A 15,574-nucleotide genomic window follows, 5' to 3' on the forward strand; every position below is an offset into this window, starting at 1 on the left:
TTTTCAAGAATCGGGTTATCTGATTCATCATCAATTTTGAAAAACATTTATTGGGTGCCCACTTTATGCAAGGCAAATATCAAAAAAAAATCATTTAATCAACCACCCAAGTACAAAGATGTTAAATGAAGACAAAGTTAGGCTCCTTCAGGGCAGTAAATGGAACTGTTGATAAACTAGAAACATTAAATATTATAGTTTTTGCATTTCACTTTGCTTTTTTTTTTAGCTTTATTGAGGAATAATTGACAAATAAAGATGTAACATATTTAAAGTGCACATTATGGTCATTTGACATATATACATATCGTAAAAGGAGTCTCACCATCTAGTTAAATAACATATCCATCATTTCACATATTTATCTGTTTTGTTTTTTTTTTTGAGAGCATTTAAGTTCTACTCTCTTAGCAAATTTCAATGATATAATACAGTGTGATTTATCAACTATAGTCACCATATTTCATATTAGATCTTCAGATCTTATTCATGTTACAGCTGAAAATGTGTACCCTCTTACCAGCTTCTCCGTATTTTCTCCACCCCTCAGCCCTGGACAACCACTTTTCTACTCTCTGTTTCTGAGTTTGACCTTTTTTTTTTTTTTTAAGATTCCACATATAAGTGATACCATGTAGTATTTTGTTTTCCTTTAATTGCCTTGCAGTTGTACTTTCTCAAAAGGCATATGGCAAAAGTCAGCTCTACAACCCTAAATCATTAACTATATGCCATTAGGCCTCCAGTTGGAAAATAATGGGAAAAAGAAGCTTTCATTATTACAAATTTTTAACACAAGCAAGCTAGCATGTACTTTTATTTTATATATATATGAATTATTTGTGCATTTGCCAAAAAATAAGCAACCCTGCCCCCAGAAAACTGGCAAATAACTGAGCTAAAGAGAAACAAAGAACAATACCTCTAACTCGGCTGTTACTCTTTTCAGCTGAAAGAGAGCTGTACATATTTTGAATGAAACCAGATGTGGGCTTTTGACTGAGGGCTGTACTCTGCAGAGCAGTAGGAAGAGGAAAGACAGAGGCAATGTTTACCTTTCATTCCTCTCCTTTCACTCTTAACAGAAAACTGGTTCCACATTTTCTTTCTCAGTGTTGGAAATTACTTTTGAATTTAGATGAAAATTTACATAAGACTTGTCAGGTCAAAAATAACATAATGTTGCTATTTCCTATAGCAGGCCTAAAATGAAACCATTTATTAAGATGCTTTGAGATATTTGTGTCCTTAAACAACTGAACGAGAAACTGTCTGGACAGTATTGACTGCTACACAACCTGACGACTTTAAAATTAGTAAGTCTCATTTTGCAACATCAAGAAAATGAGTGGGATGCTACCTAAGGAATGGATTTTCAAGCTACTATCAATTTGTAGCACTTAATCTTGCAAAATAGTTCTTTTAATGGTTTTTCTCATTACTTTGGGTGATTTTTCTAAATCATATGCAGTAAAATTAGGCTGGGCCTCTGTGGCCTGGAACAGCCTGAACTGTACAGACAGTATCTTCTTCCTCTCCTCCCACTTTGTTGAGGATGCATTAACAGAGAGCTCCTGCCCTTCACGGGGGTCAGGGTCAAAGCTGTGATCAGAACAGGAGCTGAAAATGCACTGAGCACTGCCACTCGACAGGAAGATTTCTGGAGCTGCAATAGTGCTTCAAAATCAGGGACTCTGAAAGGGTGGCTTCTTTAAGTCACTGTGCTAGTGTTGAACACACTACACAAATGGTGCGATAAATGTATTCTGACAACAGGCTGTGGCTCCTGATGGCCAAGAGACCTGAGCAGGAACTGGCAAACTTTTCCAGGGCCAAAGAGTATTTTTGACTTGCAGACCACACAATCTCTGTTGCAACTCTGTAAATTCACTAAAAATCACTTAATTAGCCATTTAAAATGAGTGAATTCTATGTATGTACATTATACCTCAACAATAATGTTTCAAAAGAACGAAGGCAAAATTAAGGCATTAAGACCTTGGGGGAGAATACAGCTCAGTGGTAGAGTGCATGCCTAGCATGCATAAGGCCCTGGGTTCGATCTCCAGTACTTCCATTAATAAACAAACAAAAAAACAAACCTAATTACCACCCCCCTCAAAGACATTAAGACCTCAAAGAAAACTAAAAGAATTTGCCATCCACAGACCTGCATTATAAGATAAGTTAAAGGAAGTTTTTTCAAGCTGAAATGAAATGAGTTCAGGTAGAAACTCAAATCTTTAGAAAGGAATGCAGAACAATGGAAATGATAAATATCTAGATAAATATGAAAGACTAATTTTCCCCTTAACTTCTTTAAAATATATGACTGTTTTGAGAAAAAATTGATAACATGGTCTTGGTGACTTTAAAACATAAGTTTGTGTCATTTATATATTTACATATAAAACAGTGAAGCATAATGGATGAAAGATTTGATTGCAAGATTTGTACATGTTATAAGAAGCTGTATAATAACTTAGAAGTTGTAGAACTTTAAGTAGACTGCAAAATTTTAGAATGTAATTGTAATTCCACTAAAAATATGAAAGGAATAGAACCAAAAAGCCAATGGATAAATTAAAATGGAATTCTAAAAATATTAACATAATCTAAAACAAGACAGGAAAAGAACAAATAAAATACAAAAAACAGAGGGAATAAACCAAAAAAAAAAAAAAAGAGTAAGACAGTATACCCAAATTGAACCATATCAATAATTATACTACATGTCAATGTCTAAACAATCCAATGAAAAGGCAGAGATTGTCAGAGTGGATAATAAAGCAAGATCCAACTATATGCTGTCTATAAGAAATGCACTTTAAATATAAAGACACAAACAGGCTGAAAGTAAAGGAGGGAAAAAGATGTGCCAAACAGTCAGCAAAGGAAGAATAAAATGATCATATTGACATCAGATTAAGCAGACATCAAGAAAAACAGTCTTACCAGAGATAAACAGGAGTATTTCATAGTGGTAAAAGTGTCAATTAAGGAAGACATAACAATTATAAATACACACACCTAATAACAAAGTCTTAAAATACATGATGAAATATTTGACAAAATTAAAAGACTCTACAGATTTTAATAGCTCTCTCTCAGAAATTGACAGAAAAGTTAGACCAAATGTCAGTCAAGACATAGATAATCTGAACACTATCAATCACTCTGTCTTAATTGATATTTATTGAATACTATGCCTAACAACTACAGAATACAAGTTCTTTTCAAGTGCAAATAACATGTACACTGATATATACCATATCCTGGGCTGTAACACAAATCTCAGTATACATTTAAAATGACTGAAATTATACAGATACATTCAGACACACATACCCACATTCATCCTTGCACGTTCTCTCTGAGTTTGTCCCTAATCCCCTTCAAGCATCTACTGATAGTGACACATGACACGGGTCCAAAGTAGAGAGGAGGCTTCAGGTCAATCAGAACATGGATAATCTACTGCACAAACCAAGAACTGCTGGCAAATATAAAAACTGTGGATAAGCCTGTAATTTCTCTAAATAGAATGTTATAAATTCCTATTTAAATATCAACAACCACCCAAGCAAGACCATGGAGAAATATAAAAGTGCTCTCCCAACTTCCTGATGAAGCATCTGCTCTTTCACAGAACTCCTCATGGGAGTCTAAAGTGCTCATCCAACGAGCAAAGCTGCCTCGTGAAAACGTGCTAGTAGCGTAACAGTAACCTGGTAGCTGAGACCATCCCAGGCTTCTTTTAACTGTAACTGATCTTCATGCAGCTCATCTGGATTCCTTCTTATCAACAGGACATCCAAAAAGGGGTTTTTTCCTTCATTGAATGACTCCAAGAAGGAGAGCAGGCTCTACAAATAGAAGAGTATTTTAAAGACTAAAATGTTTAAACCAGTTTATAAAATGCAATTCGCTATTTGAGAGTCCATAGCTGTAGGTTATATTTAAATTTTCACTTAGAGAAAGGTAAAATTCAGGATTCTCTCACCGAACCAGTTTCTTTCTTCAGTGCAGCCTCCTGATCTGGGAACCCTCATAGTGACATAGGTCACAGCGTGTGTCTCATGTCACTATTGTTGGATTTCTACTGGAATGGAGCAGCAAGGCCACCCGGCCCTAGAGGACCAGCCATGATGCCCCACAGAAAATACGAGTTTGTTTGTCCTCCCCAAACATGTGTTCACAACAAAATAAGAATGAGTGGCAGTGAGAATTATATGACAGCAGTCATCATGTCTAAGTGATCTTTGAAGTGTCCATGATTAACTGCACTTGAACCAATTCGTCCCAAGTCATTTTATACAGATTTCAAAAAATGCTTTGTCTCTGTCCTCAAAAATTTAATTAACAAAGCTTTCCTTGGTTTGTGTTTGAGATATTGGTGTGAGTCATCAATTCCATAAATATTGTTTGAAAAATCACCCCTAATTATTGGCAGCATTTCTAATTACATTTTGTGAACAAACTAATTAATGGAAGAATTGAAATAACTTCATAAAGCCTTTAAGAAACCTGAATCTGTGTGGTACATTAATAAATCAAAGACATATGCGAGAGGAGGGCACTTCCTGTGGACACTGAGCATCCTGTCAATGAAAAATATCTCAGGCCACAGCTAAGAGGGAAGCCCCAGAAGCCTATGTAGATCAGATGGAAGGAAGATGAGAATGTCTAGGCCCTTTCTTCCCTAATGGCTCTAAACCGAAAGGAATGGTGTGGCCAGAAAGTCACACAATCCACTGAATGTTAGTGTTGGGAAGGCTGGATTCATCCAACTCCCTCCCTTAACAGATAGGGGAATGGAGGCCTAGAGGGGCTAAGTGCCCATGAGAGTATCTCCTTACCGAGGATGGAGAACGGGTGGGGAGCACAGAGTTGCATAGACTGAGTATTAAGAAACAGGACTGTGGAACTTTCACTGTGGCTTCTGTTGGCCTCTTTCAAGATGATGCAGGAGAAGCAACAAGATGTAAATAAAGGCCAGGGCTTTGACGCTAGACTTCATTCACATCCTGCCTCTACCTTTCAGTAGCTATGTAACTTTGTACAAGTCACTTAGTCCCTCTAAGCCTTGCTGTCTCTATCTGTAAAACTGGAATAACAATACCACACTCGGCAAGATGTTGTAACATGTAAAACGCTTGTCAGCAAGGTGCCTGCTATGTAGCCTGTGTTCAACATGGTGACAGTAACATAAGTCATCACTCCCCAAAGGACCCTTTGGTTGAAACCCTGTATTGTGATTCTGGGATGGCTCCATTCCTGAGTTCCTAATCTTTTTGCCTTCAATATTCATTCGAAGAGCAGGTTCTGCTCTAGACCGGGGATTGGGAAGCAGAAAGACAGCAGACGTAGGCTTTGTGGGCCACGTGGTCTGTGCTGCAGCCTTGAGAGAAAGCAGCCACAAACAATACTTTAATGGGCAGGACACTACTCTAATAACAAGGTGTTTACAAAACAGGTGGTGGGACCCAGAGACCAGTCTGCCAGTCCCTACTCTTAACACCTTACTCCTCAAAGCTCTGTAAGGACCAACAGCACCATCCAGGAGCTCGTGGGAAATGCAGACTCTCAGGCCCTGTCCCAGAACTACTGAGTTAGGATCTGCAATTTAACAAGATTCCCGAGGTGATCCCAATGCACATTAAAATTCTAGAACCTCGATCCCTAGAACTCAGTGCTAAAACGTGGAGTTAATTTAGTATTTAAATAATTAACTCTGAAAGACTTTTTTCTAAAAACATCCATTACTTTCCTGAGAGTAAACTACAAATAAATTGCTGTTTAAAGTCATACTTACTTCATACTTGTTAGCGTAGGTCTCACTTTCTGAATCCTTTAGCATTTTCTGTAGTTTTTTCTCTTGCAGAGTTAACCAGGCCATAGCATCTTTCATCTTTCCCTATAATTCACACACACACATTTAAAACTGTATCTTAAATAGACTTGGTGATTTTTTAACAATAAAATTAACAACTGCAAACATCAGTGAAACAGTGTAATCATTACACACCAATGACTCATTGTGCCAAAGAGGAATTTTGCTTGTTCATTTAACACCTTAAATTGTAAAATGAATCGAAAGCAGCATCTGAACATAACGTGCTAAAGAAACAGGGTAAGCAAGCCTTTATATATTTTTTTGATTTCTTCACTTCCAGCATTATTCAATTTTAAAGAACATTATTTGAAATTACTTATTTATAATAGGCATTTCAGAATACTGCTTTCCAATAAATCTAAACATGGGTTAAGCAAAGAAACATTTACATCTACAAAATACACTAACATCAACAATATCTTGAACAATTTAAAGATCTCAAAAATAACACTACTAAAGGCTTTGGTTAAGCTATCATATGGAAGTGAGCAACAATTTTTTCTTCTTTAGATTCTTGTTTAGGTGGTTAGCTTGCAAACATCTGGGGGCAAATTTTACTGCTGGAGGATAAAGCAAAATAAATTACACCTTATGTCCATTCTTTTTTGACTTTCTTTTACTTCATTCTATTAAGCAAGAGTGCTGTCTATATATTTTTGCATCTGATTCCATGAATAGTTGAATTTTTAATTTTATTTTTAATAAGAAAATTAATTAGAAAAGAGTAGCTCCTCAGCAGGTCAGAAATGAATGACCTGCATTGTGAGCCTGAGTTTCAGCTTGAGTCTCTCTGCCAGAGTCAGCAACAATCTGGCTTGGTGCCTCAAACATAACAGTTGGAAAAACATAGGCCTAAATTTGTCAAAGAAAATGCGATAACATGACTGCATGTTTACAAGTCTGAGGAAGCAGTTTAAGTAAATTTTAAAATAATATTCAAAAACATTTCACTAAATTCATAGCACTCATTTATCTTTAGAGAAGCAGAATAAATGTTTATTTTCAGCTCAGTGATTTTTATGAAATTTCCACCCACCATATTTTGTGTCACTGACTGAAAGTCAAAGGGAGAAAATGAAGAATCAAATGGCAACCTGATGGTAATTCAAGAGTATCTCAACAAACAAGGGTTAAGAGCAGAACACAGAGCTTCTGTCTATATGAATTATATGATTCTACTTACATGAAGCTAAAGAATAGTTAAGATGGAAGCACGCTAGAATTAGATTGCAATGACAGTTGCCCAACTCTGCAACTACACTAAAACCACTGACTTGTAAATTTTAAACAGATGTGAATTGGACCTCAATAAGGCTGCTAAAAATTACAATAGAAAAAAATCTGAAATCTCTAGAATTTTTAAAAAGCCTGCTAAACTTCATTTATCTTATAATAGTGCCTATCTAAAAGTTGTTTTACAGACTCACAGACATAGAAAACAAACTTGTGGTTACTGGGGGGATAAACTGAGAGTTTGGGATTTGCAGATACTAACTGCTATATATAAAACAGATAAACAGCAAGGTCCTACTGTATAGCACAGGGAACTAAATTCAACACCTTGTAATAGCCTGTAATAAAAAATATGAAAAGGAATATATATATATATATATATAACTGAATCACTATGCTGTACACCAGAAGTTAACACAACATTATAAACTAATTATACTTCAATTTAAAAAAACTAAGAATTATAAAAATTTACTGAAATAAATTTTTCAAAAAGATGTTTTAGATAATTTAGCCAAGTTTAACAAATTACCAGTTTTAACTTAAAAAAAAAAAGGAACAAGCAAATAGTAAAATACATTGGCTGTGTAGGGTGGAGGAGCACAGACAGGAAAGAGGCACGAGGTAACAGAAATGCTTCACATCATGATTAAATTATGCTTTAATGCATTTATCAAAACTCACTGAACTGCACATTTACGTTCTGTATGCAAATTATCCCTCAATACTAAAAATTAAACCATTAGTGGGGTACAACAAAAATGAGTGTGATTTGGACTTACAAAGACATGCTTGGGGTGGGGAGGGTATAGCTCAATGGTAGAGTGTGTGCTTAGCATACATGAGGTCCTGAGTTTAATCCCCAACACCTCCATTAAAAAAATTAAACCTAATTAACTCCTGCCAAAATAAAATTTTCAAAAAACTAAAATTAAAAAAAATAATACCTGGGCTTTATTTCCAGTCCCAGGTGCATTCTTTGAATACTGCAGAAACTGGGCCACGTAGGTCATGATGGACTTTTCATCAGGATTAACAACATCCACATCTGCAAGACACGTCACACTATCAATTAGCTGGAGATGTGATTTATTGTAATCAATACTCAGAACAGGCTGTGCCTTGAAATAAACCAAAGGAGTCACCAGCTATGCAATCTCTGCTTGTTCACCCTTGTTCCAAGACTATGAAGTGGTTAAGAGTTTAGATCTAGAGTCATACGGAGCTGAGTTGAATCCCGGCAGGAGTACAAGCACGGCCTCAGTTTCCTAAAAATAAAATGTCACTGTGAATGTTGCATGTATGAGGGCCTAAGCAGTCAGAAATGGTGGAAAGGAGAAAGGGAAGCCTTCCTCTTTCTGGTGACACTGGAGAAAGTCCTCCAGGAGCACAGGAACATGGAGCAGCTAGAATCCACTCCTGACATGCTGGTCTCAGCATATAATAAATCACAAAGAAGAGATTGCAATATGTTACAGACCAAATGAACACATGATTTTAGGATATCTTTTGCTATGTTGCCAAAACAAACAATGAAGATATTAACAAGGAAGTCTGTGCTTATTTATTAATTCAGTTAAACGCAATTCAGCAAATAACGATAGAGAACCAACAAATGCAGGTCACAAGCAGGATATGTAAGGCTCAGTCCTTGCCATTATGGGCACTTATGTCTCATCTCTTCATTCAACAAGTAGATACTGGAACTTTGTGTAGATATTAGATGCCTTAAGACATTATCTGTCCCTAACCTTGCAGTTAGAAGAAAAACAAACAAATACAACACACTATGTATGCTTTAGCAAACGTATTTACTGGGCCCAATGGGTTCTCTAAGTCCACTGAGGGAGGAAGTGAATATAATTTATAACCAAAGAACAAAATTCAACGCAGTATGCACATAAAGAGTATCAATAAAAAGCCAGGACTGAGGTTTCCATAAGAGTTTAAGTTATTCCATCTTTTACTGAAAAAAAAAGTATAAATATAAAGAGATACATAGAATAACAATACTGACTTGACTGGATACCTCTTATTAAAATTTTCTCGATGTTTATAAAGCTGTGCATAATGGTTAAATGTGTTAACAAAATTATGTCAAAAGAGAACCCCTTTATTCAAATATGATTGTGGTAATGGTTTACATAAGTAATCATGATGTATTTCACATTTTTGAGCTATTATTTAAGTTTTATAAAATGAATTATGGGCAATCATTCATACAGTGGAAATTTGCTTTCATTAAATTGTCTATTCCACTGGTTGCCTTGTTATTTTCACATGCTAAAATAGAGAAAATATTTTACACTAATAATCAAGACTTGCTGAATCACAATGAGAGAAGTATAAAAGAAAACAGAAATAGGGAATATAGCAAAACATGGGGGGAAAATGAAGAAATTTTTAAAAGATAATAACAAGCAGAAAGGAAAGAGAAAAGACAAAAAAGGGAGAAAAAGAAGAAAGAAAAAAATGAAAGAAGAAAAAAACAAGGAGATGGGGGAAAGTTAAATAAGAATTTTTAACAAGCAATATGAAACCAAACAAATGACAAACCTGATATATATAGAAATATGGAATTATTAGGCTAACTGTGAGCTTAGGAATATCACCTAATTAACTCTTTTTAAAAACAACTGAGGTCCAAAAAGGCTAGGAACCAGTAGCAATGAGCACACCTAGCACCCAGATCTTGGTTTCTAATACCATTTTCCAGTAAAAGGAACCAAGACTCCTTGGAGGAATGGCTGACCCCAAGACTGCAGTAGGAAATACACAAGATGAGCCTGGAGCATCTTGTAGTGCCAAAAAGCAAGGAACTGCCCCAAAACAAATAAGCCAACCCCACACTGATGGGGATATGTCGAAGGAGCATAGGAGCCAACTGAGAGCCAAATGGCCCAATGGCCAAAACTTTGAGGTTTGAAAAAATGTTGTTTAATTTGAGCAATAAAATAAAGTAGTACTGGAGTACAGCCCAAAGTATAAAATAGAACATCCATGAGTCTATATTAATACAAATAAATGGCTGGATAAGGAAATAAATGGAAAAGAACAGGCAGATCTCCTGTGCAGAATCCCAAATAATTTACATGGATAACCTGCCCTCAAGGAGAGTGAGCGTAACTCTCCTAATGTGGGCTGTGCACAGCGACTTTCTTCCGAAGAGTCCAGTATGGAAAGGGGGGAAACAAAGCACAACTTCACAGAGGGGTAACCTGACAAACACCACCTCGGCCAGGCGATCAAGGTCAACATCAACAGCGACGTCATGTCAACAGAATGAGAAAAAGCGTAACAGATTCCAGCAGAGAGGCATCCCACAAACACCTGCCCGGGCATCTTCAAAATAGTCAAGTCATCAAAACACAAAAAAGTCTAAGCAACTGTCACAGTCAAGAGGAGCCCGAGGAGATAGGCTGACTAGATGTCATGTATCCTGGATGGGATCCTGCAGAGAAAAGAGGCATCAGGGAAAACTAAGAAAATGTGAATGGAGTATTGCCTTTATTATAATATATGAATACTGGCTCACTGACTGCAACAAGCGTACCATACTAAGATAAGACGTTAACAACAGGGGAAACTGGGTGTGGGGCATATGGGAGCTTACTGTACTCTCTTCCCAGTTTTCCTGCAAATCTAAAACTGTCCTAAAAAATAAAATAGCTTAAAAAAAGTCCCAATAAATGCCTCAACAGAGATAAACTTTGAATACTACACTAACTTAAAGAAGCTAGTCACAAAAGACCACATATTGTTTGATTCTATTTATGTGAAATTTCCAGAACTGGCAAATCTATAGAGACAGAAAGTGTATTAGTGGCTGCCTAGGGCTTGCAGGGCAGGGGTGTGTGGGGTGGGCAGGAGGTTAGAGGGGAAATGGGGAGGGACTGCTAATGGGTTCAGGGTTTATTTTGGGGGTGATGAAAATGGTCTAAATTGGATTGTGATGATGGTTGCAAAATTATGCGAAGAGACTAAAAACCATTCAAACTATACAGTTAAATGGGTACATTGTATAGTATGTGAATTATATCTCAATAAAGCTGTTTAAAACCAAAAAGGTTTAGTGACAAAGCCACCAGCACTCAGTCAATGGAGCCAGCTGGCTTACATCAGCTTGAGAGAGCTGATTACTAAATTTTCTGCAGTTTCGTAACTCAGTTGTTAAACATAGTTAGCGTTAAAAATACAATCATATAAATGCACAACTATGTAAATTATATTAAAACAAAGGCAATAAATACTCATAACTCATCACTTCCCAACTAATTCACTGCATTTTACTATCACTCACACCAGGAGGTTATTTGTGTCTATTGTATCCATATGACAGAAATAACATCTAATGGTGGGCTAACTGGGCATCTTTTCCCAGTTCTGTGTTTAGTGACTTCACATTGGTGGTGGTATTTATACCACAGAAAATCAGCAAATGAGGGCTTGATTTGCTGTTTTGTTTGTTGACTGCTAAGAAAGGGATGGAGAAATTGTTAATAAGGCAGGTTAATTTTAAAAGTATGTTCTGTCTCTAGCTGTCAAATTGAGAATGGCATAAAAATCTACTTTTTCCAGTATTCCATTCAGCAAAAAATTCACTCACATCACTGAAGAACAAGTGAAGTTCTGACATACATCTCTGCTGTTCCACTTATTCATTAACATAAAAGAAGTTATCCACCAACATTCATGTCAGAACTGCACTTGTTCAGCAACTGCAACCATAAGTTGTCTACAGGTGGGTGCAAGAGTTTGGCAAAAATCAGCAAAAGTATTTGGGGGCTAGATGGAAGTTATAATACATTGTATCATATATTTTATTATGATTTATAAACTGTGTGTTGCACATCCTTCATATTTGTAAAATTTATAGCACAGGTGTATGTACACACACACACACACACACACACACACACACACACACACACACACACGTTGCTTCAGAGAGCCTAACATTAAACAGTGACCTACACACCCCTGTTGTAGAGCTGAAACTAGAACTTGTATCTCTTGATCGGTTAGTTCATTATAACTTTCACTAATCCTATAATCAAACCCATTTCCCACTAGACATTATTTTAAAATGAAAGAAGCATTTTTCTTTACCTTCTGGTTCCAGCATTTTGGGGATTTTGAACTCCTCTTCTGCAATTCTGAAGGCCTCTTTCAGATTGTCTGTGTTGGATCTATGCCTCACACTCTTCATGTCAACGAGGTCTGGTCGCAAGGCATGAATGACGGCCAAAAAAGCCATTCCATTTCTCCAGCTTGACTTAAAATCTGTCACGCTGACAGATTCATACCTGTCACAAAGGAATGGAAACATGATAAATACTATTTAAAAGACTATATCAAGGCACCTCCACTATATTCATCAGGAATTAAAACACATTTTAGCAAATCAAATAAATCACATAACTCATTCCAGGATATTTTATTTTAATGTTGGGGTCAGATTGAAATAAAATGTCAAGTCTGATGAGGCTCACGATACTACAGAACAGTGGTTCTCAAAGTGTGGCCCCTGGACCAGCAGCAGCAGTATCACCTGGGATGCAGGTGCTAGAAATGCAAATTCTCAGCCCCAACCCCAGGTCTACTGAATCACACTCTGGCAGTGGGCCTGAAATCTGTGTCTTTAGAAGCTCTTCACGTGACAAGGATACCCACTCAAGTTTAATGCTCTTTATTCAACAATCTGTTGGCTCAAGACTAAGTGTGAACCTCTACAGATCATTAAGTTCCTTTCACTAGAGGAAATAATTTTACTTCTCATTGGAGAAAACGAAATGATATATTGTGCCAGATCAATGGCCAATAGTTCACTGTACAGACAGAACTTGTCACTCCTCTGCTGAGAACTGGCCATTATGAATGAATGGATAAACAAAATGTGGTGTGTACATATGATGAGGTATCATTCAGTTCTAAAAAGTAAGGAAATTCTGATACGTGCTACAACATGAACGAACCTTAAAGATATTATGCTGAGTGAAATAAGCTTGTTAAAAAAGGCCAAATACTATATGATTGCATTCATTCAAGGTACCTAGCCTAGTGAAATTCACTGATAAAGAAAGTAGACCTCTGGCTGCCGGGGACTGAGGGGAGGGAGGAATGGGGGGATGTTTAATAGATATAGAGTTTTAGTTTTGCAAGATGAAAAAAGTTCTGCATATGGATAGTGGTGATAGTTACACAATGTGAATGTACTTAATGCCACTGAACTGTACACTTAAAAACTGTTAAGTGATATATTTTATGTTACATATATATTACCACAATAAAAAAATTATTTGAAAGTAAAACGTCAGTTTGTCATTGTATTTAGAATAACATCTCTCACTCTGGCTTATGGGGTCTTACAAAATTGGGTTTCTGCCTATCTCTCCCACCTTTATATCTCCGCTCTCTTACCATGTTGGAGTGTGTGGCCGAACCACGCTGACTCCATTCTGTCAGCTCCACCCGAGGCCCGCAGTCCTACCCACTCTTCTCTCTGCATGACTGAGCTTCAGCCTACCCACAAGGAATGTGCCCAAGCCAGTTAAGTTCCCCATCAACTTTCACCCTTGCCTTCATCGGATATGAAAACCAGAAGAATGCCTTTTGCTGACAATGGCTGGTTAATGATCATGAGACCCCGGGGGGAGGAAAAAAATCTCTCAGTTCCCCCTTAGTAGTCAGATTCTACTCTTAGCTTTGGCCCCTTTAAATCCTCCTGTACCCCTTTATGGGGGCACAGAATGCAGCTGTGAATGCCTCTGGATCCTTGTCTGTCTGTCCTGCCTGTATGTAAGTTACCTACAAGAAACTTCACAATTGCATTTTATGGAGTTGCCTGCTTCTTTCCTCGGTCTTAAAGTTCTTTCTCAGTTTAGAGGATATTACTCCTTATCTCTATCTTCCAACAGGCAGCCACATCGGCTTCATTCCTGTTTCCTGATTACCTTTCTAATCCTTCTGCCTAGACGCTCTTTCTCCCAGATCTTCATACACCTGAAGCCTCCTCCTCCAGGTCTCAGCTCAAAGGTCTTCTCCTCAGAAAGGCATTCCATGACCACCTAAGATAAAGGCGACCCTCTTTCTACTCTTGACATTCTCAACTATATCATAACTCCTTCCTAACTTCACTGCCAACTATAATTACCATATTTATTCCTCTGCCTTCCCAACTAGGGTGCAAGCCCCTTGAAAATACGGGTGTTTTCTTCGTTGCCCATCATGGTAGACTCACACCCTCAAACAGTGCCTAGCATATAAAGGTCTTTAACATATATATTTCAAACCACTCAATCACTATTTCGTATCTAACAAAAGATCAGCGTACAGTTGCCTACAAAATGTAGAAAATATTCCAGAACAATGATAATTTCCTTTAATAGCCCATAAAAACACAAGGTAATTCAGCAGACTAATTAAAGGTAGAAATCAAATGACAAAAGCTACTCAAGAAATAGCCTGTTTCAGATGACCTGGGCTTTCTTGGATCCCTTAGGAAAAAAGCCTAAACTATGATTATAATAAACTACCTAGTGGTCAATGATTTTTGTCTTGTTTAACAAACATTTATGTGGTACCCACTGTGTCCAGAAACTGCTCCAAATGCTTAAAAAAAAATCCTTGTAATACACATAATAGCTCTATGAAATAAGTGTTAGGGCTGTCCACTTTTTGTGATTGAGGAAACTTGAACACAAAGAGATTAAAGAGATTAAGTGTCTTAGGTCACAAGTTAGAAAGTGCTGGGGAGCCAAGACTCAAAATCCGGTATTTTGCTTCAGAGCATGCACTTCAACACTACACTAAATCGACAGCTACAGGGATGGGAGTCGGGCCGAGGGCAGGGCCAGACCACCACCAGAGGGCTGGGGGCACCAGGACTGGCTCCGGGCTGACTGGCAGGCACTGTGCTCAATAAAGCACCAGGCTTGTGAGGGCAGCTCTGCACAGAGGGACCAAACCAATGTTACAAAAACATACTGCTGCCGGGTCTTGGAGAGGGCGGGGTTTGGCTCCAGAGTGATCAGCAGGATCTGGGCTCATGGACACATCACAAATGGGGACCCAATTCACCTCCTTCAGAAATAAGAAAACACAACTATTTCTTACAACATCGCCTCACATCTGAGTCCTACAGAATCACAGCATACGGAAACAAAAGTTACCCAATAATACCACCAACAATGGCCCAACTACAAGAAACTCCTGCCGAATTACCTAAGAATTATGTACTCCATCTTAATAAGTTTAGCATAAGCTCTATGTTGAAGATAAGGACGGACATGGGGAAAAAAATAAACTGTGGTAAAATATGTGAACTTTGAAAGGGTCTGAAGCTTATTTATGCATAAATGAAACAAGTCTGTAAATGATGTAAAAAGGCTTTTCACACATGCTTCATTTTGGATTTTAAAAATTTAGGAGCCTGAAGTAAAATTA

At 37.4% G+C, this 15,574-nt stretch overlaps 1 protein-coding gene across 11 annotated transcripts in view; it reads right to left on the reverse strand.

Annotated features, from left to right (window-relative positions):
- The window catches only part of SYNE2 (spectrin repeat containing nuclear envelope protein 2), a 288,295-nt gene that overhangs the window by 197,254 nt on the left and 75,467 nt on the right, over positions 1–15,574 (reverse strand). For all 11 annotated transcript variants that reach the window (XM_074365411.1, XM_074365410.1, XM_074365419.1 and 8 more), the window contains exons 8-11: positions 12,239–12,435; positions 8,077–8,177; positions 5,816–5,917; positions 3,729–3,866 (exon numbers count right to left, since the gene is read on the reverse strand). In XM_074365411.1, coding sequence (XP_074221512.1) covers positions 3,729–3,866; positions 5,816–5,917; positions 8,077–8,177; positions 12,239–12,435 — 538 coding nt within the window. The remainder of the gene's footprint in view (positions 1–3,728; positions 3,867–5,815; positions 5,918–8,076; positions 8,178–12,238; positions 12,436–15,574) is intronic.

Source organism: Camelus bactrianus, chromosome 6, assembly GCF_048773025.1.
Source record: "Camelus bactrianus isolate YW-2024 breed Bactrian camel chromosome 6, ASM4877302v1, whole genome shotgun sequence".
Lineage (NCBI taxonomy): Eukaryota > Metazoa > Chordata > Mammalia > Artiodactyla > Camelidae > Camelus > Camelus bactrianus.